Below are 20,670 nucleotides of genomic sequence, written 5' to 3'. Positions count from 1 at the left end.
GCCTCCTCTGCGGGCAGACGGCGAGTGGGGCGGGGTTCCGCAGGACTCTCAGCCCGATCCCAAGGAGACGCGAAAGGTTCGGTGGGGGCAGGCAGGGCTCTTAGGGGGTTTTAAGAAGGGACTGCAGGAGGACGGTTTCCAGCCTCAGCCCGTCCCCTCGTCGCCCGACACCTACTGAGGGGTGCACTGTCTCCTGTGCCGTAGGGTCCCACGTTGGCCGCCGGTCCCACCAGCGCCTCCAACTGGTTGCATACCTGAGGGGCGGGTACGTTGGGGCACCGGGCCTGCCAGGCCTCCCCGGCTGCCCCCTGGAGCCTGGCGCCCACCCACCTGCAGGAACTTGTAGCTGAGGCGCTCGTAGCGTTTGAGGGCTGGCCGGCTGGAAAAATAGCCGGTCCAGAACTGATGGGGGCCGTCCGCGTAAGGAAAGAAGTCGTCGGATTTCACTGACCTGCAGCGGAAGGGGCATTGAGGGCAGGGTCTCCACCTGCAGGGCATGCCAACCTCTCCCCCTCCCAGGCTCCCCAATCTCCCCAAATACCAGGTGAGGTTGGCCTTGTTCAGCTCCCAGAGGTAACAGGCAGGGGTGGAGTAGAGAACATGGACGCGGCTCCCGTTTGCCTGCTGCTGGGGGAGACGCGTGTGTGAGCCCTCCAGAGTCCGCGTTTTCCCAGGGCCCACCAGTGCACACATACTCTCTCCTGCGCATGTGCGCACATTTCTTGCACTCAGTAGGTTCAGAAGAATCTGAACATGAGTTACACATTTGGAGTGCAAACCAGTTTTCATAAATGAATTTTGACCGAAAGCAAACATTTTTTTAAGAGTAGAAAAACAAGTTTTTTATTTTTATTTTTTTTGATTGGGAAATATAGTTTATTTAGAAAGTAAAAGAGCAGAGAGAGAGAGAGAGAGAGAGAGTGAGTCACCTCCCCAAGGTAGGGAAGGGGATCAAAGCTAAGAAACATGGCTGTGGTAGCTCAAAGAGCCACATGGACACACCAGAGTTTAGCAAAACAGTGGCCAACAGGTTTATTAAATATGCTGCAAAATAGCAACAGACAGAACAGCAATAAGGAAGCTGTCTCTTGAAACCAAACATTACCAGCCTTCCTTAAAAGGATTTCAGGGATGCAAGAAGAAACTTGAGGCCAGGTGCAGTAGCTCACACCTATAATCCCCGCACTTTGGAAGGCTGAGGTGAGAGGATTGCCTGAGCCTACAAGTTCGAGACCAGCCTGGGCAACTTGGTGAGAACTCGTCTCTACAATAAATCAAAAATTAGCCAGACATGGTGGTGCATGCCTGTAGTTCCAGCTACTTGAAGGCTGAGGCAGAAGGATTGCCTGAGCTCAACAGATTGAGGCTGCGGTGGCTGTGAGCATGCCACTGCACTCTAGCCTGGGGGACAGAGTGAGACTCAAAAGAAAAAGAAACTTGAAATTTTACTAAACTTTAAAAATAATTCCAATTTTATTATTAAAAACCTTCATGGGAAAACCAGGTGTGATAGGGCAGGAATAATCATTTTGGAGCACCATCAGATTGTTACCAAAAGACACAATTTTTATAATAAATGGAGGGTGACTTTCAACTGAGGTGGAAAACAAAAAGGTGACCTCCGTGAGGAAAAGGAGGTCACTGACCTGGATGTGGCAACACAGGTATTGGTGGGAGCTGGTGGGAGCACAGAGGAAAGATCAAGAGGGTCTAAAGGCGTTTGCTGAAGGCTTCCTGGAGGAGAAGACATTTCAGATGGTGTCTTAAAAGAGGAGCAGGAGGTTTTCAGCCAGAAATAAATAAACACTAACATGTATTATGTACCAAGCACTGTTCTACTGATCTATGCAAATGAACTCATTAAACTCTTTTTTTTTTTGGAGTTGGAGTCTCACTCTGTCGCCCAGACTGGAGTGCAGTGGCCACTGCAGCCTCACCTGCTGGGCTCCAGCGATCCTTCCGCCTCAGCCTTCCGAGTAGCTGGAACTACCAGCGCACGCTACCACGCCCGGCTAATTTTTTAATTTACTGTAGAGATGAGGTCTCACCAAGTTGCCCAGGCGGGTCTCGAACCCGCGGGCTCAGGCAATCCACTCACCTCAGCCTCCCAAAGCCCAGCCTCATTAAAATCTATTAACAACCCTATGAGATGAGACCCACCATTATGCCCATCTTATAGATGTGAAGACTAAGGCACTGAGCGCTTAAGATTACTTCTCAAAGTCACAGAGCCAGTAAGTGGCAGAGCCAGGATTTGAACTCCATTTCCAGAGTTTGTAAAATGGAGCTGACAATGGAGCAGTCAGTAGCAAGAGAAACAGCAAGGGGGTGTGACATCTTGGTGGCCCAGGGACATGGTATTTGCAGAAGAAAAGGTTCAAAGTGTTGAAGTCTTCTCAGGGACCAGGGGCACAGGGAGGACTGAGATGTTTTCTGGAAGGCCCTTGGTGATGGTTACTGAGGGCTGTTTTGGTGAAACAGCAGTGCAGGGAGCGAGTGGAAGGTGGTTAGGCAGGTAGTTAGGACAGGACTAATGAGCTGGAGCATCTGAGGTGGAGGAGGGGAGACAAATCACTGTGCTGATGGGAAAGAGTGACTGCCTATGCACACAGCCACAGCCCCAGGCTGCTCACAGGGACACACACACATCTATGGTAGTAGAATAATGTCCACCCAAATATACCCATGCCCTAATCCCCAGAACCTATGACTATGGTATGTTATATGGCATGGCTGGGCGAGGTGGCTCATGCCTATAATCCCAGCCCTTTGGGAGGCAGAGATGAGAGGATTGCCTGAGCCCAGGGGTTCGAGACTAGCCTGGGCAATATAGAGAGACCACGTCTCTCCAATAAATCAAAGAATTAGCTGGGTGTGGAGGTGAGTGCCTGTAGTTACAGCTACTTGGAAAGCTGAGGTGGGAGGATAGCCTGAGTCCAGTGAGGTGAGGCTGTGGTGGCCAAAGGCGTGCCACTGGACTCCAGCCTGGGTAACAGAGTGAGGCTAAGTTTTTAAAAAGTTAGCCGAGTGTAGAGGCTCATGCCTGTAATCCCAGCACTTTGGGAAGCGGTGGCGAAAGGATGGTGGTACAAACCTGTAGTTCCAGCTACTTGGAAGGCTGAGACAGAAGGATTGCCTCAGCCCAGCAGGTCGAGGCTGCAATGACTGAGCGTGCCACTGCACTCCAGCCTGGGTGACAGAGTGAGACTCCAACTCAAAAAAAAAAAAAAAAAAAAAGTTATATGGCAAAGCAGAATTAAGGTGGCAGATGGAATTAAGGTTACTCATCAGCTAATCTTCAAATAGGGAGATTAACCTGGATTATCCAGCAGACCTGATGTAATCACATGGGGCTTTTTTGGTTTTTTGTTTTGTTTTGTCTTAGTGGTAGTCTCACTCTGTCATCCAGACTGAAGTGTGGTGGCACACTCACAACCTCTGCAGCCTTGACCTGCTGGGCTTAGGCAATCCCTTCCACCTCAGCCTTCCAAGTAGCTGGAACTATAGGCATGCACTAATTTTTAAATTTACTATAGAGATGGGGTCTTGCCAAGTTGCCCCAGGTTTTCTCAAACCTGTGGGTTCAGGCAATTCTCTCACCTTGACCTTCAAAGTGCTGGGATTATAGATGTGAGCCACTGCACCCAGCCTCAAGTTTCTTCTTGCATCCCTGAAATCCTTTCAATGAAGGCTGGTAATGTTTGGTTTTGAAAGACAGCTTCCTTATTGCTGTGGAAGAGACCAGGAGTGGTGTCTCATGTCTGTAATCCTAGCACTTTGGGAGGTGGAGGCAAGAAGATTGCCTGAACCATGGGGTTCAAAACCAGCCTGGACAACATAGTAAGACCTTGCCTCCACAAAAAAAATATGCTGGGTGTGGTGGCATGCACCTGTAGTCCCAGCCACTTGGGAAGCTGAGGAAGAAGGACCACCCGCGACCAGGAGGTTGAGGATGTAGTGAGCTGTGATCATGCCACTGCACTCTAGCCTGGGCAACAGAGTGAGATTCTGACTAAAATAATAATAATAATTAATTAAAAGTGGAAGAGGGAGGCAGATGAGATGAGAATGAGAGAAGGGAATGTGATCATGAAAGCAGGGTCAAAAAGGGGCCACAAGCCAAGAAATGCAGGTAGCCTCTAGAAGCTAGAAAAAGCGAGGAAATATATTCTCCCCCAGAGCTACCAGAAAGAACACAGCCCTGCCAGTACTTTGATTCTAGCCCAGTGAGACCCATGCGAGACTTCTGACCTACAGAACTGTAAGACGATGTATCTCTATTGTTCTGAGCTGTTAAGTTTGTGGTAATTTGTTATAGTAGCAACAGAAAACAAACACAGCATTCAGAGCCATGCACATGAGCCAAGGCCGAGGGAAACAAACACACACATGCACATGGGGGACCACAGGGCGGGTGCACTGACCTGGGCGTTGACCAGCCGGATGAGCTTGTCAAGGTTCTTGAACCACATGTTGGCGTTTTCATATTGAAAGTCTGAGCCCATGGTCATCACAGTGTGGTTGGTGCGGTAGTGTCGGCCCTGCAGGCCAGAGGGGCATCCTCAGGCCAAAGGGTCCTAGGCCACCCCTGTGTATGGATAGCTGTGTCTTGGTGTATATGTGTGAGCACTGGCTTCTGGGAAGCTGGCCATGCAGGGGGCCACCTTTCCCATATCTGGCTACACTGGCCTGAGTACACAGGCAGGTCTTCTCATCCCCAGTGTCACCGGCCTCGGTGGAGATATGGGAGTGTGGCACAGGGGAGCATAGGGACACAGATAAAAATAGCCACTGGTTCTTCAGCAGCTCTCTTGGGCCCACTATACAGACGAAGGCATCGAGGCACAATGCCATGCTGTCTCCTTTCTTTTAAGAGAGAATCTCAGCCAGGCACAGTGGCTCACACCTGTCATCCCACCATTTTGGGAGGTGGAGGCGAGAGGATTGCCTGAGTCCAGGGGTTCAAGACCAGCCTGGGCAGCTTGGCAAAACCCCACCTCTACAATAAATCAAAAAATTAGCCAGGCGTGGTGGTGCATGCCTGTAGTTCCAGCTATTTAGAAGGCTGAGGCAGAAGGATCGCCTGAGCTCAGCAGGTCGAGGCCGTGGTGGCCATGAGCGTGCCACTGCACTCCAGCCTGGGTGACAGAGTGAGACTCCAACTCAAAAAAGAGAAAAAGTGTTGAAAGAGAACATATTAGGGAATGCTTGAACCATAGAAAGGGCTCAGTGCCTTGTATATACCGGACCCAGAGGTTCTGGACAGCATGGTTACCTGGGCAGTGGCCACCTGCAGGAAGTAATCGACCAGCTCCTTGGCATTGTACTCGGGGCTGTCGGGGTCCTCCACCACAGGCTTGTCAGCACACAGCATGTCCCAGCACAGACTGTTTGGTGGGTTGTAGACATTGGGGAGCACACCTGCAGGCAACACCAGTCTCAAGGGTGGCCCAGTGCCCCAGACTTGCTCTGGGGTTGAAACCTGCCATGCTCCACCTAGGATGGGCTTCAGAATCTGTGGGGCCCAGTGCAAAGTGAAAATGCAGGGCACCTGTGCACAGATTATTAGGAAGTCCCAGACAGTGACAACAAAGCATTAAATCAATCCCTAGACCCTCTGGGCATGGGCTCCATGGGCCAGCCCTGCCCCCTCTGGGCCCCCTTACCAGTGAAGAGGTCGGCAGTGGGAGGCTTCAGGCTGGCACTGGCCCGCCACACCTGCTCCATCTGAAGCTCCTGCTTCCGCACCAGTTGGTCTTGATAATCAATGCGCCCAAGGAACAAGCCATCAAAGCCCATCTGGGGATGGGGCGGAAGAGAGCTGGGTGAATCAGTGCCCAGCCTGCTCACCACCAAGCCCTCCTCCACCAGGGGCGGGGCAGAGCACCAGGGAAAAGCGGGACTGAATCGAGGGCCACTTCCCGTTTATTTCCAGGCTTGGAGAAAGGTCCAAACGCAAGGGAGGGGCAGATCCAAAGCCACCTCCACTTCCTTCCCCCTCCACCTCCCCAGCACAAAGTCCAAGGGAGGCTTCACTCCAGGAGTGAGGTTCCCTTTATGCCATCCGAGGATGGATGGGGCCAGAGCACAAAGCTCAGCTTTAAAGCAGGGTAAAAGCGGGGCCAGAATAGAAGAGGGACATCAGAGGAGTGGGCGGAGCCAGCCAGAAGGGACGGAATCAGGCCAGAACGCAAGAGGCATGTGACTCACAGGATTCAAAGCTCACCCCAGGGGCAGGGCCTCAGCAGGCGACTGCCTGGTCCTTGTGAGGTTACAGAGAACGGGCAGGGCCTGGGCGGCCAAGAGAGGAGTCAGAACGAGCGAAGGGAGACGAGCAAGAGAGGTTGGGGTAGCACCTGGGCAAACAGGGAGGCCTGTTCCCGAGAGTGGCCAAAGGGGTCGATGTGCCAGGCCACACGGGGACGTCCGTCGCTGCCAAATGTGTCCTCCAGGAAGCGCAGCCCAAGGGTCATCTGGTCTACGATGGCACCATAATGGGTGGTCGCCTCGTCGTCCATCACCCAGCCACCATTGGCAAACTCCAGGCGCCCTGTGCCAGGATGAGGGACACTGAGGATGAGAAGAACTGCCTGTGTACTTAAGCCAGCGTAGCCGGACACAGGAAAGAGGGCCCCGGCACGGCCCGCTTCCCAGAGGATGCACAGGGGTTCTCCAGATAAAGGGAGAGTCCTGGCCGGAGGAGCGACATGCATTACAGCCTGCACATGACATGATAAAATCAGAAACAGCTGCAGCAACGGAAACCGGGCCGGGTTTCCTCTTTTCACTTCCTTCGGGCAGGCTCACCCTGGCGCACCAGTTCCCGCACGGCTTTCTGTGTTGCGTTTTTCTGCTGGTGCCACCATCGGGAGAAGAAGGCCATCTCTACGTAGACAAAGCGGCGGGTGGGATCTTCCAGCAAGGAAGAGATGACCGAATCCAGGATGTACTGCACACCAGCATGCTGGACATCATTCATGACTGTGGACACGGGTCAGACCATCAGAGGACAGCAGAGCCAAGGGGGATATTCCTAGATACGGGAGCCCGACCTAGGCACTGCCCCACCCTAGTGTCTGAGGCCCAGAAGGGATTAGAGGGGCCATAGGGGGCCCTGGGGCCCAGCCTTTACTCACTGCCATAAAAGTACTGGTCCACTGTCTTGAGCCAGCCCACGTCATCATGCGTGTGGGCCACCAGGTGCACATTAAGCATGTCTGGCTGCACTGCAGGGCATGTCTGCACAGGGACCCCAAACAGACACACAACCCCCTGTCAGTAACCCAAAAGGTGGGGGAAGGTACAAACTGAGTCTTGATCTAGAGGTGAGTGACTCAGAGAGGCCTGACTTCCCTTATGTGGAGAGGAGGCTAGGCCCTCCCAGGTAGGACACACACGCAGTTGTGCTCACAGATACAACTGACGCTTCACACAACCCCACAAGGTACCTCTCATTCACACCCTGGGAAAATAATAGTAGTAGCTGATGTTCGTTAAGCACTTATGAGTGACAGACAGCGACCCTGGGAAATAGGGCAACATTATCCAATTCTCAGATGAGGGCACTGAGGCTCAGAGAGAGCAGGTGACTTGCCCAAGATCACACAGCCAGAAGTGGAGGAGCTAGGCTAGAACTCCAGGCAGGCTAACTCCAAAGTCCAGCTCTCAACCAGCATCTCCCGCACACACACACCAAGGCTCACCCTCGCCCCTCCAGTCACAGTTCATGCACTTCAGGCAAGTGACCCAGAGACGCGGAGGCAGCACAATCGGACACAGCCCTGTTCTCAGATGGGCGCAGCCAGACCTCGCAATGACAGAAGCACACACTCAGACCACACTGCCATATCAGCAACCGTTCGCTAGGCAGCCACGGAACAGACCCACCCACACCTCCGGACGGCACTCGGGGAGTCGCTCCGACTCGTGCACGTTTCCGCCCACAGGCCCGGCTCACCTCGTATCCTGCGGCCCGAGCGCCCGGGGCCGTCAGCAACAACAAAATGAAAAAGGAGGGAGGCGGGAGCGGCGGCCGCAGGGTACGAGAGCTCGAACCGGGCCTCGCCGCGCCCAGGTAGCCGCCAGCGCGGACCCCCGAAAGCCGCGCGTCGGCGCCCATGGCTCGACTCGGCTTCCTGGGGGTTACCGGGCTCTGGTAGGCCAGGCAAAGGTTCCGCCTCCAGGCCCGGTCTGGCCAATCGGCGCCAGCGGGGGCGGGGCTAGGGCGCGACCAGGCGGTCTCCGGACTGAGGCTGTCATCGCGGCGTATCCCGAGTCCCCTGCGAAAGCGCTGGGCGTGGCCCACCCACCGGGCACTGGTTTGGCCAGAGGCGTCTTTGGCGTCTCACCAGCTCTGGAGTGCGTCTTTGTCCCCCTTGGAGCAGAGGTGTTTTTTTTTTCCCTGCGGTTACCTGGTTTTCGTAGGGGGTAGAGTGTGTGCATAGAATCCTAGAGTGTCCCAACGACCTTCAGGGCTGGGGACCTGGGAGTATCTAGCTTGGCTAGGAGCAAGGTTTGATGAGCAACCCGTCCTGGCCATTCTGTTGGAATTGGGATGTTGGGTAGACGAGCTACCCTAGGAGTACTGGGGATGGGAGGCATCCAGCCTGGTTGAGATGATTATCAGGTCGTCGGGAGAGGCAAGAGGGCCTGAAGTGGGGAAGGACCCTGAGTCTTTCTTGCCTTTCCCTCCCACCCAGTTCATCCAGTTGGCAGACATTCCTCCATTTATCTAATGAGAAAACTAAGGCTGGGCTCGGTGGCTCAGCCTGTAATCCCAGCACTTTGGGAGGCCGAGGTGAGTGGATGGCCTGAGTCTGCAGGTTCAAGACCAGTCCGGGCAAATTGGCGAGACCTCGTCTCTACAATTAAAAAAAAAAAAAAAAATAGAGCCAGGCGTGGTAGTGCACGCCTGTAGTTTCAGCTACTTGTAAGGCTTAGGCTGAAGGATCGTCAGAGCCCAGCAGGCCGATGCTGGAGTGGCCGTGAGCATGCCACTGCACTCCAGCCTTGGAGACGCCAACTCAAAAATAAAGAAAGAAAGAAAGAAAGAACGAAAGAAAGAAAACTAAAGCCCGAATTCCTTACATCAGCAGGGCTATCTGCTGAGAGGGCAGAGATCACTATGCTCTCTCTGGCACCTGACTTAAGGCACTAGGCTTGTGAAATAAGCACATGAACCACCAGAAGGCTCCAGACTGGGGCCCCCAGCCCAGGCCTGAGGAGCTGGAGCCCTTCCACCCACTAGGAAGAGACCTCCCAATGAACAAAAGAGAGAGGCTGACGGCCCAAGTGAAAAACTTTTTTATTTAACAGGTTTCAACAACAACAAGACAAATGAATACACCTAGAAACAAGGAAAGCATCTCCCCCAGTGGCAGGCAGGGTAGGGGAGGCAGAGGGGTAGGCCTAGGGTATGTCCCTCTAGGCCCCCAGCAAAAGTGGGGGACACCTCCCCCCAGGGAAAGGGCCAGGCTCTACCCACAACTGGGCCTCCTGAGACCACCTCATTCAGGGAAATCCAGGACAGCCACTGAGGGCAAGAAGCTGACCAGCCAAAGGCCAAGCCTTGGAGGAAGGCGGATGGAGGGGGTGCAGGATGTGACCCCTCTAGGCTGACATCACCAGGGGGGCGTCATGGGCTGAGGATTCTGCAGATAAGACATCACCACCGCAGAGATGGAGAGCCTGAGACAGGAGACAGGTGTCAGTCCAGGATGGGTAGGCTTGGATCCCTACCCCACTTCCTCAGGAGCCCCTCCTTCTCTAGGACAAGCCTCACATGAAGCTACTCATCATTTGCTTAGTGTCCTCTGAGCTCCGGGAGTTGGCAAAGCTGATGAAGGAGCAGTAGACGGCCACCCAAGCACACCACTTCAGCTGGGGAAAGGCAGGTGGAGTGGGCAGGTCAGGCTGGTGAGAGCCACACCAATGTTCCCCCACAAAGCCCCATTCCTAGGCACCAATTCCTGCCCACTGATTCCACGTGGTGCAGCTAGAGCCATGCCCCCTAGGAATCCCTCAGTTCCACTTCCACATAGTATACTCGATACCTGATTTCTGGTCTTGCTCCCTGGCCTGCGTCTCTGACCCCATGTCTTCTCAAGCCCAAGAAGACTGGCCTGTGACTCCCCACATGCTAAGGACCCTGCCTTAGCACTCCCCTCCAAGTTGCTTCAAAGCCTGGTCCCACCCGCAGAACAACTTGCCATGACCCTCCCCGACCCCGCCCCCTCCACGCGAGCCTGACGCCCCGCTACATTCCAAACCCGCCCCTGGGCCTCCTCAGGCCAAGCTACAGCCAAGAAAACCCAGTCCCGCCCACCTTAAGCATGAGGCCGCACATGCTGAAGATCATGCCCAGCAGGTTCATGTAGTCCGGCGTCGGGTCGTCCAGGGCCGGGTTACACTCGCTGGGCGGGGGCTTGTACCTGAGACAGGCTCGAGAGCCAGGAGCGCTCAAGTCCCGCCCCTGGGCGCCGACCCACACCCACAACCCGGGCCCCATTACTATGACCCTGGGTCCTCACCTCAGCACTTTGTTCGGCCTCCGTGGATCCGACATATTGTTCGTTGACATAGCGAGGCGAGGGCCAGGTCACGCCTCTTCCGCTGCGGGAGGTGGAGCTTCCGGCGTGGAAGCGGAGAGTGGCTTTTAGAGTAACACTCGCAGCCCTAAGCTTCGGTTCCTCACAGCGGAGGCCAGGACTCTCCCCAGCCAGAGGATGAAGAGTTAGAAGAGGCCAAAATGTACCTTGAAAACTGAAAGTGGGGGGGATGCCTGAAAACGGCTTCAATATTCCCAGCACTCACCAAATTGCTTAAATGTTGAACCCGGAAATGAGAAGCAGGAAGTCGATCATGGAAGACAATAATAAGGTTACACCCAAGCGTGGATTTTGAAGCTCAGAAGCTTCCGTACAGTCCGACATAAGGCGGCGAGGAAGGATCCTGGGACTATGGCTTTCCCTGAGCCAAAGCCGCGGGCACCGGAGCTGCCGCAGAAGCGGTTGAAGACTCTGGACTGCGCGCAAGGGGCAGTGCGAGCCGTGCGATTTAATGGTAGGAGCCCTCTTCTTCATTCAGGGTCCTTCTCCCGCCTCCTGAGGTCTGCGGCCCAGTAACCCCCGTCTGGTGTCCCCCAGTGGATGGCAATTACTGCCTGACGTGCGGCAGCGACAAGACTCTGAAGCTGTGGAACCCGCTTCGGGGGACACTGCTGCGGACGTACAGCGGCCACGGCTACGAGGTGTTGGACGCGGCCGGGTGAGCCGGGAACCAGGCCGGGATGGGAGCGCCGCAGCTGGGATCGGAGGTCGACGCTGACCCTCCCTCTCCTGCCTTCCAGCTCCTTTGACAACAGTAGTCTCTGCTCTGGCGGCGGGGACAAGGCGGTGGTGCTGTGGGATGTGGCATCGGGACAGGTCGTGCGCAAATTCCGGGGCCACGCGGGGGTGAGTGCAAGCCCAGAGATCTTCGTTTGAGTAGGGGGCGGGGGGAGCTGTATTAGTGCATAAGTTGTGACAAGGACACTCTCCATTACAAAAAAAGATTCTTCTCCAGGTGGTGGCGACTCCCAGCCCGCTCCGCCGCCCGCGCCTCCCCCCTTCCGCCAGGTCAAGCCAGGCAGTCATCAAGCCCTATGCTTGCAGTTCCCCCAAAACCTTTTACCTCCCCTGCCCTAGCCCTTGCTTTAACCTGCACTGGGAACCCTACCTTTATCCCATTCCTCCAAAGTCCAGCCTCCTCTGAGTGGCAGTAACTGTTTCTCAGAAGGTGAACACCGTGCAGTTTAATGAAGAGGCCACAGTCATCCTGTCCGGTAAGAATAGGTCCTGGGCAGGGGGGCTGAGGGTTCTGCCCCCACCCTCTACACCAGACCTCACTTTCATGCTGACCTCACAGGCTCTATCGATTCCAGCATCCGCTGCTGGGACTGCCGCTCAAGAAGACCTGAGCCAGTGCAGACATTGGATGAGGCCAGGGATGGTGTATCAAGCGTGAAGGTATCAGACCATGAGGTCCTGGCAGGGTAAGTGGAGCCAGGACCTTAACCCCTCTCTGGGTCCCCCTGGGGACCATAGCTACCTCTGTGCTCAAATTAAAATCTACTCTCAGCTGGGCTTGCTGGCATGCACCTGTAGTCCTAGCTACTTGGGAGACTGAGAGGCAGGAGGATCACTTGAGGCTAGGAGTTTGAGGTTGCAGTGAGCTATGATTGTGCCATTGCACTCCAGCCTGGGAAGTGTAGCAAGACCTCATCTCTATAAAATAAAATAATAAGATTTATTCTCCTCACCAGTACTCACAAGGCCCTGCATGGTCTGCCCCTGCTAACCTCTCAGCTTTAATTAATTCCTGGGTCTCATTTCGCTTAGTCATACCAACCATGGCTGGGCATGGTGGCTCAAGCCTGTCATCCCAGCACTTTGGGAGGCCAAGGCAAAGGGAATGCCTGAGCTCATGGGTTCGAGACCAGCCTGGGCAATTTGGCAAGACTTTGTCTCTACAATAAATTAAAAAATAAGCCAGGCATGGTAGCGCACACCTGTAGTTCCCAACTACTTAGAAGGCTGAGGCGGAAGGATCGCCTGAGTCCAGCAGGTCAAGGCTGCAGTGGTCATGAGCGTGCCACTGGACTCCAGCCTGGGCAACAGTAAGACTCCAATTCAAATTAAAAAAAAATACCAAGCATGTTTCCATCTCAGGACTTTGGCAATTGCTTTTCTTCTGCCTGGACTGCTCTTCTGCTATTTATTCAAAGTACAATTGAGCACCTACAAATGCCATATGCTTTTATCACTTGGCACATAGTAGTGAACAAAATAGGGAAACAGGAAAAAATTCCTGCCTGCATAAGATCGTTATTATAGGTGGGGGAGACAATTTTTTTTTTTTTAATCCCATGCAGTACTGCTGAGTGTTACCATAACCCAAGGGAACGTCATTCCCACCTTAGGGAGAATTTGGGCTGCCTGATCTGTGTGGCCAGCCCTTCTGTCCCCACATATCTCCTTTGGGACCACATGTGGTTGTCTCCTCATCCTTCAAGTCCCAGGTCAGGTGTCACCTCCTCAGGGAAGACTTCCTAGAACTCCCTTGGTCAATGTTGGCTCAACAATGGCTCCAGCCTGGGTGACAATGGCACCTGGCTTGGTCATGGCTGTGGCTCAGGTCTCCACAGAGGATTTGGCCCAGAAGACAGTACATTTTTTTTTGGCGTGTGAGCCTCACTCTGTCACCCAGGCTGGAGTGCAGTGGCATGCTCACAACTACCCCAGCCTCGACCTGCTGGACTTAGGCGATCCTTCCACCTCAGCCTTCCAAGTAGCTAGAACTACAGGTATGTACCACCATGCCTGGCTAATATTTTGATTTATTGTAGAGACAGGATCTCACCAAGTTGCCCAGGCTGGTCTCTACCCCCCAGGCTCAGGCAGTCCTTTCACCTTGGCCTCCCGAAGTAATGGGATTACAGACTGAGCCACTGCACCCAGCCGACACTACTTATTTAGCTGAAACATCTGAGTAGATCCTCCAAGTGGCCTTTTGAGGAACTGTTTCCATTCTCCATTGGCGGGGGGACACTGTAGTCCCTTCTCTCTCTGGCCATACTCAGGCAGCCAAGAGCCATGTGGTCCTGGCTCCGCGGGTATGGCCCCCGTTCTGCCATGCTTAGCCTTACCCAGCCTTCACAGTCATTCATCCAAAGGCTGAAGCCTCCCAGCCAAGCCTGGAACTAGGGCTGGGGACACAGCTGAGAATAAGCCGGCCTGTTCCTGCCCTTTGGGAACTCCTCCCTAGTGGGATCATCAGACAATCAGTAAAGAAATAGTTCTTTTTTTAGAGACAGGGTCTCACTCTAACTCCCAGGCTGGAGTATAGTGGCACAGTCATGATTACTGTAGCCTCAAATTCCTGGTCTCAAGTGATCCTCCCACCTCAGCCTCCTGAATAGGTAGGACTACAGGTACTGTATTTTTTTTTTTAAATAGAGGTGGGATCTCACTATGTTGCCCAGACTGATCTTGAACTTCTGTCCTCAAGTGATCCTTCTGCCTTGGCTTCCCAAACCACTGGGATCACAGGTGTGAGCCACTGCACCTGACCAGTAATGAAATAAATGCAGGTCAAGCGTGGTAGCTCACACCTATAATCCCAGCATTTTGGGAGGCCAAGGTGAGAGGACTGCCTGAACCCCAGGTTCAAGACCAGTATAAGCAACTTTGTGAGACCTCATCTCTACAATAAATCAAAAAATTAGCCAGGCATGGTGGTGCATGCCTGTAATTCACTTGGAAGGCTGAAAGAGAAGGATCGCCTGAGCCCAGCAGGTCGAGGCTGCGGTGGCCGTGAGCATGCCACTGTACTCCAGCCTGGGCGACAGAGTGAGACTCTACTCAAAAAAAGAAAAGTGCAGCTGCAGGGAGACCAAGGCAGTCTAGATGGCGTGCTAGTTAGGGAAGTGGTGGGTTCTGAGAACTGTGGAAGAAGATCTGAGGAATGCAGGAAAAAGGGGAACCAGAGAACTCCAGGGCTTGAAAAGATAGGGTGGGACGTGATAGGTTCCTAGGCCTGAGTCTCAAAGCCAATCCCTCCGAATTCCACTCCAGTGCACTGGAAGACAGGCCTAGCTGGGTGGGAGGGCACAGGGACATGAAGCTGCCTGGAGCCACTATGGCCTCCATCAAGGCTTCCCCTGAATCAACCCTCTCCTGCAGTTCCGTGGACGGCCGCATAAGGCGCTATGACCTCAGGATGGGGCAACTCTTCTCAGACTACGTGGGCAGTGAGTATAATTGGGCTGTGGGACAGGCAAGGAAAGGTGCTGGGCAGCTAGGGGCATCCCAGCCTCACCTGGCCCTCCCCTCTACCCAGGCCCCATCACCTGCACCTGCTTCAGCCGGGATGGGCAGTGCACCCTGGTGTCCAGCCTGGATTCCACACTGAGGCTTCTAGACAAAGACACGGGCGAACTGCTAGGCGAGTGAGTTTTTATGGTCGTGGAGCCCCCATCCCTCCTTCCTATCACCTGTGAGGACCAAGACCCCCTGATCCTACCCACCACCAGGTACACAGGCCATAAGAACCAGGAGTACAAGCTGGACTGCTGCCTGAGTGAACGTGACACACACGTGGTCAGCTGCTCCGAGGATGGGAAGGTGTTCTTCTGGGACCTAGTAGAGGTGAGCCTGGCCTAGAAAAAGCAGTGATGTTGGATATTCAAACTAGGATCTTGCAGTGACAAGATGAGATAGGAAGGGCATTTTAGGCAAAAGGAAGGGCATTTTAGGCTAAGGTGTAAGGTGCAACCCAGGAGAGATGGAGCTGTAGTTGTTCAGGAAAACTTTGCTACATCTGAGCATTCCTGTGCATGGTTTCAAGCCCCAAGCCCTGTTCTCATGTCCCCGCCTAGCAGGGGAATCAGACCAGGAACTGACTGTCCTGGCCTAGTAGGGTCGGAAATGGGGAGCCTCAGGGAAGGAGACATTGGTGCTAGAGCTTGGCCAGAGGAAACTAAACCCCCTAAGAGGATGGAGGAAACTGGGAAGCCCTGGAAACTTGAGAGACAAGCTCTCACTATATAAGCTAGCAAGAGTGTTCTGCTAACTTCTTGCAGGCCCTCTAGACCAGAAGTTTCTCTGGAAGGCACATGAAGGGACATTTTTTTTCTTTTTAGAGGTATGGGGTACAATTCAGGATTAGGTATACAAGTGGTCATCGTATAGGTAAAGTTTGGGCTTCCCTCTGGTCCCCACTTTGCCTAGTACTCTTATTGATGTTATGTGTCCCTCGAAGGGTATTTTCTTTTTTTTTTTTTTTTGAGTTGGAGTCTCACTCTGTCACCCAGACTGGAGTGCAGTGGCCGCTCCTGGCCACCACAGCCTCGACCTGCTGGGCTCCGGCGATCCTTCCGCCTCAGCCTTCCAAGTAGCTGGAACTACAGGCACGCGCTACCACGCCCAGCTAATTTTTGACTTATTGTAGAGATGAGGTCTCGCCAAGTTGCCCAGGCAGGTCTCGAACCTGTGAGCTCAGGCAATCCACTCACCTCAGCCTCCCAAAGCACTGGGATTACAGGCTGAGCCACCGAGCCCGGCTGAAGGGGCATTTTCAAGGCAGAAAGAGAAACCATGGCCAGGTATGGTAGCTCATGCCTGCAATCCCAGCACTTTGGGAGGCCAAGGCAGGAGGATCACTTGAGGCAGTTCAAAACCAGTCTGGACAACATAGCAAAACCCCATCTCTACAAAAAAGTTATTAAAAAATTAGCCAGGCATGGTACACACCTAAGTCCCAGATGCTCAGGAGGCTAAAGTGGGAAGATCAGCCTGGGTGACAGGGTGAGACCCTGTCTCATTTTTTTAAAAAAAGAGGAACTATGGCTTGCCTGTGGAACTATATACATTGTTCTGATGGGGAGGTGTCAAGGGAAGTGAGGATCATTGTGGCTGCCAGGTGGGCAGGATGGAGCCCAGCCAGGAAGCTGGGCGCAAGACATGCTTGGAGCAGGATGGTGGACAAGAAGGCATAGAATCAGTGGCCTTTGACGTGGTCTAGAAGCAGAGCCAAGAGGATTTACTGATTAAGGGATGTGAGATGTGAGAGAGAGACCCACAACATTTGGACTGAGCACCTGACAGGACAGAGCTACTGGGGGTTCAGTTTCACTCAGATCAGGTTTGCAGTGTCCGGGAGGCAATAAAAGGTAGGTGGCAGAAGGTCTGGGCAACAGTGACTGATGGCTTCAGGCTGAACTGAGATGACCACTCCCTACCCCTCCCTCCACAGGGTGCCCTGGCACTGGCCCTGCCTGTGGGTCGTGGAGTGGTACAGTCGCTGGCCTATCACCCCACAGAGCCCTGCCTGCTGACCGCCATGGGGGGCAGCATCCACTGCTGGAGAGAAGAGGCCTATGAGGCAGAGGGTGGAGCAAGCTGAAGCCAGAGGACCCACTGCCAGGACCGAGGACCCAGGCGCAGACTCAAAAGAACCACTGAGACCGTTTATTCTAGAGACACTGTTGGCCAAGGAGTGGGGGAAAGACTGGTTCTACAAAGTAATAAATATAGGAAGGGTGAGGCCTCCCAGGGCCACAGCTGCTCAGTTCTCGTTCTTCTCAGGTGTGAAGGCATCCACCTTCTGGGCAAAAGTTTCAGCCACAAGCAGGGGGAAGACCAGGGAGGCGTCAGCATAAACCTGCAGAGGGGGCCTGGGTGAGCCATGAGACCACAGCCCCAGTCCAGGAGACCCTGCACCCCACCCAGCCGGCCCTGACCTTGACAGGCTGCGCATCCATCCGGATCTTGCCCCAAGACACCGCTTCGTCTGGCCGGGCGCCTGAATCTGAGCCATCAAACTCCTGGGCTGTGTTAATGTAGACAGCATAGTCAGCCCCATTCCGCTGTGGGGAGGGACAGGCAGCCTGGTCAGCAGGTTACAGCAGACGGGGACATGGAGGCAAGATGCAGTAGCCAAAGAGGCTGAAGGATGTGTCCCGGATGAAGGAAGCCCTTGGCAGCCCTCTGCTCCAGGGTGGGCCCGTGTCAGGGCCTGGGTCAGAGGAGTTGCTGGGCAGACAATGGGCTACCTTTCTCCAGACCCACCTGCTAGGTCTCAACGATCCTCTCTGTACCTTCATATGTGTAGCAGGAGTCTCCACCAGTCCTACCTCGAAGACCCCAAGCCCAACCACCTCCCGTCTCTACAGGTCCCACCTTGGTCCTGGCTGGCACTACTCTCCTGGACCTCCAGTTCTCACTCTCACCTGCCACTATCTGTTCACCACAGCCTCCCCACCCCCATGGCCACTAGGGTGTGCCTGGGAACCCCTGAGTCAGGTCCATTCCCACCTTAGCAAAAGCCAAAGCCCAACCTGCAGCACACTCTGCTATGTCACTTCCTGGCTGTCCTCACTCCCACTGTCCCCCTCACCAGGCTCCCAACTGTTCCTTGATTATTTTGAGTACCTCAGAGCATTTTCTTTTCTTTTTTTTTTTTTTTGAGTCGGAGTCTCGCTGTTTCATCCAGACTGGGGTACAGTGGCACACTCACTGCCACCACAGCCTCCACCTGCTGGGCTCAGGTGATCCTTCCACCTCAGCCTTCCAAGCAGCTGGAACTATAGGCACATGCCACCATGCCCAGCTAATTTTTGTTTACTGTGGAGATGAGGTCTCGCCATGTTGCCCAGGCTGATCTCAAACCAGTGGGCTCAAGCAATCCTCCCACCTCTGTCTCCCAGTGTTGAAATAACAGGCATGAGCCACCACGCCCAACTCTCAGAGCCTTTTCATTGCTGTTCCCTCTGATGGGAACTCTGTCCATAGAAAACATGGCTCATAGAATGCATTGCCCAAAAACCTCTGCTCATAGGTCACATTTCCCAGAAGCCACCCTCAAGTACCCTTATTAGCACCCATTTCTCCTGTCACCCAGCCGTTTTTTCCTCCACAGCAATTGCTGCCACCTGATATACATATCTCGGTTGCTGCATGCAGGGCTGTGCGTGGTGCAGGGCTGTGCGTGGCACAGGCCAAGCTCACAGCATGTCTGCACAGTGGGTCCGTGTGCCACCCCCACTCACCATAAGGTTGGCATTGGCGATGTGGTGCTTGACCATGCCCCCACCCAGGATGATCATCCCAGTGCGCTTGGCAAAGATGGCCTGCGTATTGATGAGCCTCAAGTCTGTGGGAAGAGAGCTATGGTCAGGCCGCAGACTCAGCTGGCCCTCCTCCCCACTCCCCTGCGATCCCAGTACTTCACCTTCAACAATGTCCAGGACCAGGCCTGGGTTCTTGTAGGAGTGGAAGAAGATCATGTCACCCAGCGAGCCATCTGTCAGTGCTGGGCTTAACACAGGGATGTGGTTCTGGAGAGGACAGGGTAGGACAGTGGCTGGGGACAGCCTGGTCCCCATCCCAGGTCAGTCCTTCTTCCCTGTTTGGTTGTGGACAGAGTGCTTAATTTCTCTGGGCCTGAATCTAATGGATAACAGGAACACCTCACAGATGAGGAAGTGTGTGTGAGAAAACCCACACGTGAAGCTTAGGATAGTGCCCAACATGTAGAGTGGGCAGCTCTTTTCAGGTTCTGACTTTCTGGTTCAAAGGACTGGGTGGCTCTTGTTATTTTTCAGGCTGTTAGACTTCATACCCTCAGGAAGCACAGGACCCTGAGCCAGGCCCCAGCGTAGTTGCTAAGTGTTACCCCCACTGATCCCTGATAGTCTAGAAAGAGCATCAGCATACCAAGACCCCCATCTGTGTGACTTCAGACAAATTACCAAGCCTATCTGTGTTGAGGTTCCTCATCTAAGAGTGGGGATGATAAGAATAATAGTGTCTTCCCAGATGGCTGTGAAGTTGAGATAGCTTAACACACACCAAAGCTTGGCAACTTTGCCCCTATCCAATCTCTCACCTTCTGGGCCCAGTAGTACACTGACTCTGGGTTGTTGATCTCCTTGCCAAGCCGGGCGATCATCTTGGAAGGCGTCCACTTTACACCCTAGAAGGGAACAGTAGCTTCAACATGTGTCTCCCCTGACTTCCAACAGGCTGGCCCCTGCAGGTCACTCCAGTCTCACTTCTGTGTTCTGCTCGAGCACCATCTGGTCCAGGATGGGCATCAGCCAGTCCTCAAATTTGCAGTAATTGTCATTGGGCACCAGCAGGTTCCCGATCCTGGGGAGGGGAGAGGAAGCATGTGAGCCTTAGGCCTGAGAACCTTTGGCCTAGTTCCCCTGCCCACCACCACTCAGGTTCCCACCTGTTGATCCCATTCTCCCGGAGCTCCTTCCCCCTGAGGCTGAACTCGCCCAGGTATGTGGGTGCCAGGCACTTGATGAGATCTTCCTCCACACCTCCAGCTGTGGTCACCAGTACATCCACCTGTAGCCACAAGACAGCAAGGTTGGTCTTCATCCTGGGCAGGACTTATAACCTCAGCCTCATCCAGTGATTCTTATTGGGGAGCTCTGCTGCAAAGCAAACTTGATTCTGTCCCTCTGCTTAAAACAGGCCCGTCTCCCCATGTTGCTTAAATGATCAATCAGTGTATTGCTCCTTGACCCAGAGGTCACAGCCACAGCCCCACCAGGTCCCCACCATGTTGTGCTGCACAAGGTAGCGAATGGTCTCACGGATGCCTGAACTGATGAGGTTGGATGTATATCCCAGGAAAATGGTGCAGCCAGTGAGGGGGCGGCGGCTCTGGGTCAGGTCTGCATGCTGGTCTTCATCCTGCAACAGCGGTTCCAATTTCTTCTCGATCTAGGTGTAAGGGCCAAGTCGAGTTAAGCACTGGCCCCAAGCCCCAGTCCAAGGACCCCAGGTGGGTTCCAGAGTCATAGTCCACCCCAGAAGCTGCACACTCTGGAGACAAGACCACTTCTACCAGGGACCAAGGAATGTCCTCTGTGCAAACCCCTCCCCTTTCCCGGACTTGCCCCCTTTTAGGAATCGGAGAGCATCTTCTTTTCAGGGCTGGTGCCCAACTCTTCTGGGAAAACAAATCTAGGTTCATGCCCCCCCTTCCCCGAATTAGTCTCCTCTGAACTCCTCCCTTAACTGCGCTGTCTTGCCCAGGCTTGGCCTAGTCCAAAGCACTAAATTTACCTAGAACCCGACCCTACCTATAATCAGGCCCCATCTCCTGTTGTGGTTT

General features: G+C 54.0%; 4 protein-coding genes across 7 annotated transcripts in view; 1 reads left to right on the top strand and 3 right to left on the bottom strand.

Moving 5' to 3' along the window:
* MAN2B1 (mannosidase alpha class 2B member 1) overlaps positions 1-8,119 on the bottom strand; it is a 17,453-nt gene extending 9,334 nt beyond the window's left edge. The window contains 10 exon segments of the mRNA XM_021708028.1: positions 134-254; positions 331-451; positions 542-624; positions 4,425-4,541; positions 5,276-5,421; positions 5,667-5,799; positions 6,357-6,550; positions 6,808-6,981; positions 7,137-7,239; positions 7,958-8,119. Of these exon segments, the coding sequence (XP_021563703.1) occupies positions 134-254; positions 331-451; positions 542-624; positions 4,425-4,541; positions 5,276-5,421; positions 5,667-5,799; positions 6,357-6,550; positions 6,808-6,981; positions 7,137-7,239; positions 7,958-8,119 (1,354 nt within the window).
* A 1,166-nt stretch (positions 8,120-9,285) lies between these two features.
* WDR83OS (WD repeat domain 83 opposite strand) lies at positions 9,286-10,665 on the bottom strand. 2 transcript variants are annotated; one of them, XM_008049048.1, is made up of 4 exons: positions 10,530-10,665; positions 10,325-10,430; positions 9,782-9,879; positions 9,286-9,687 (listed from the first exon to the last, which is right to left on the bottom strand). In XM_008049048.1, the coding sequence occupies exons 1-4, from the start codon at positions 10,577-10,579 to the stop codon at positions 9,621-9,623; spliced, it is 321 nt and encodes a 106-aa protein (XP_008047239.1). In that variant the 5' UTR covers positions 10,580-10,665; the 3' UTR covers positions 9,286-9,620. The 2 variants fall into 2 exon arrangements, with proteins under 2 accessions (XP_008047239.1, XP_021563705.1); XM_021708030.1 differs by having other exon boundaries at positions 9,782-9,873; positions 10,530-10,614.
* WDR83 (WD repeat domain 83) lies at positions 9,757-17,098 on the top strand. Its single transcript, XM_008049045.2, has 10 exons — positions 9,757-9,889; positions 10,924-11,061; positions 11,145-11,265; positions 11,348-11,453; positions 11,773-11,821; positions 11,905-12,031; positions 14,721-14,788; positions 14,878-14,986; positions 15,071-15,185; positions 16,792-17,098. The coding sequence occupies exons 2-10, from the start codon at positions 10,959-10,961 to the stop codon at positions 16,939-16,941; spliced, it is 948 nt and encodes a 315-aa protein (XP_008047236.1). The 5' UTR covers positions 9,757-9,889; positions 10,924-10,958; the 3' UTR covers positions 16,942-17,098.
* The window catches only part of DHPS (deoxyhypusine synthase), a 4,523-nt gene continuing 841 nt past the window's right edge, over positions 16,989-20,670 (bottom strand). Inside the window, exons 2-9 of one of the 3 annotated variants that reach the window (XM_008049046.2) lie at positions 20,112-20,276; positions 19,774-19,895; positions 19,592-19,688; positions 19,426-19,512; positions 18,769-18,874; positions 18,587-18,690; positions 17,279-17,404; positions 16,989-17,199 (exon numbers count right to left, since the gene is read on the bottom strand). In XM_008049046.2, coding sequence (XP_008047237.1) covers positions 17,104-17,199; positions 17,279-17,404; positions 18,587-18,690; positions 18,769-18,874; positions 19,426-19,512; positions 19,592-19,688; positions 19,774-19,895; positions 20,112-20,276 — 903 coding nt within the window. In that variant the 3' untranslated portion in view covers positions 16,989-17,103. The remainder of the gene's footprint in view (positions 17,200-17,278; positions 17,405-18,586; positions 18,691-18,768; positions 18,875-19,425; positions 19,513-19,591; positions 19,689-19,773; positions 19,896-20,111; positions 20,277-20,670) is intronic. The other 2 variants (XM_008049047.2, XM_021708029.1) reach the window with 2 other exon arrangements.

The sequence above is a fragment of the Carlito syrichta genome, unplaced genomic scaffold (assembly GCF_000164805.1).
Source record: "Carlito syrichta isolate Samal-C Ts95f unplaced genomic scaffold, Tarsius_syrichta-2.0.1 Scaffold130461, whole genome shotgun sequence".
NCBI classification, from domain to species: domain Eukaryota; kingdom Metazoa; phylum Chordata; class Mammalia; order Primates; family Tarsiidae; genus Carlito; species Carlito syrichta.
Note: the sequence above shows the minus strand (reverse complement) of the source record. Positions and strands in the feature narration are given on the sequence as shown.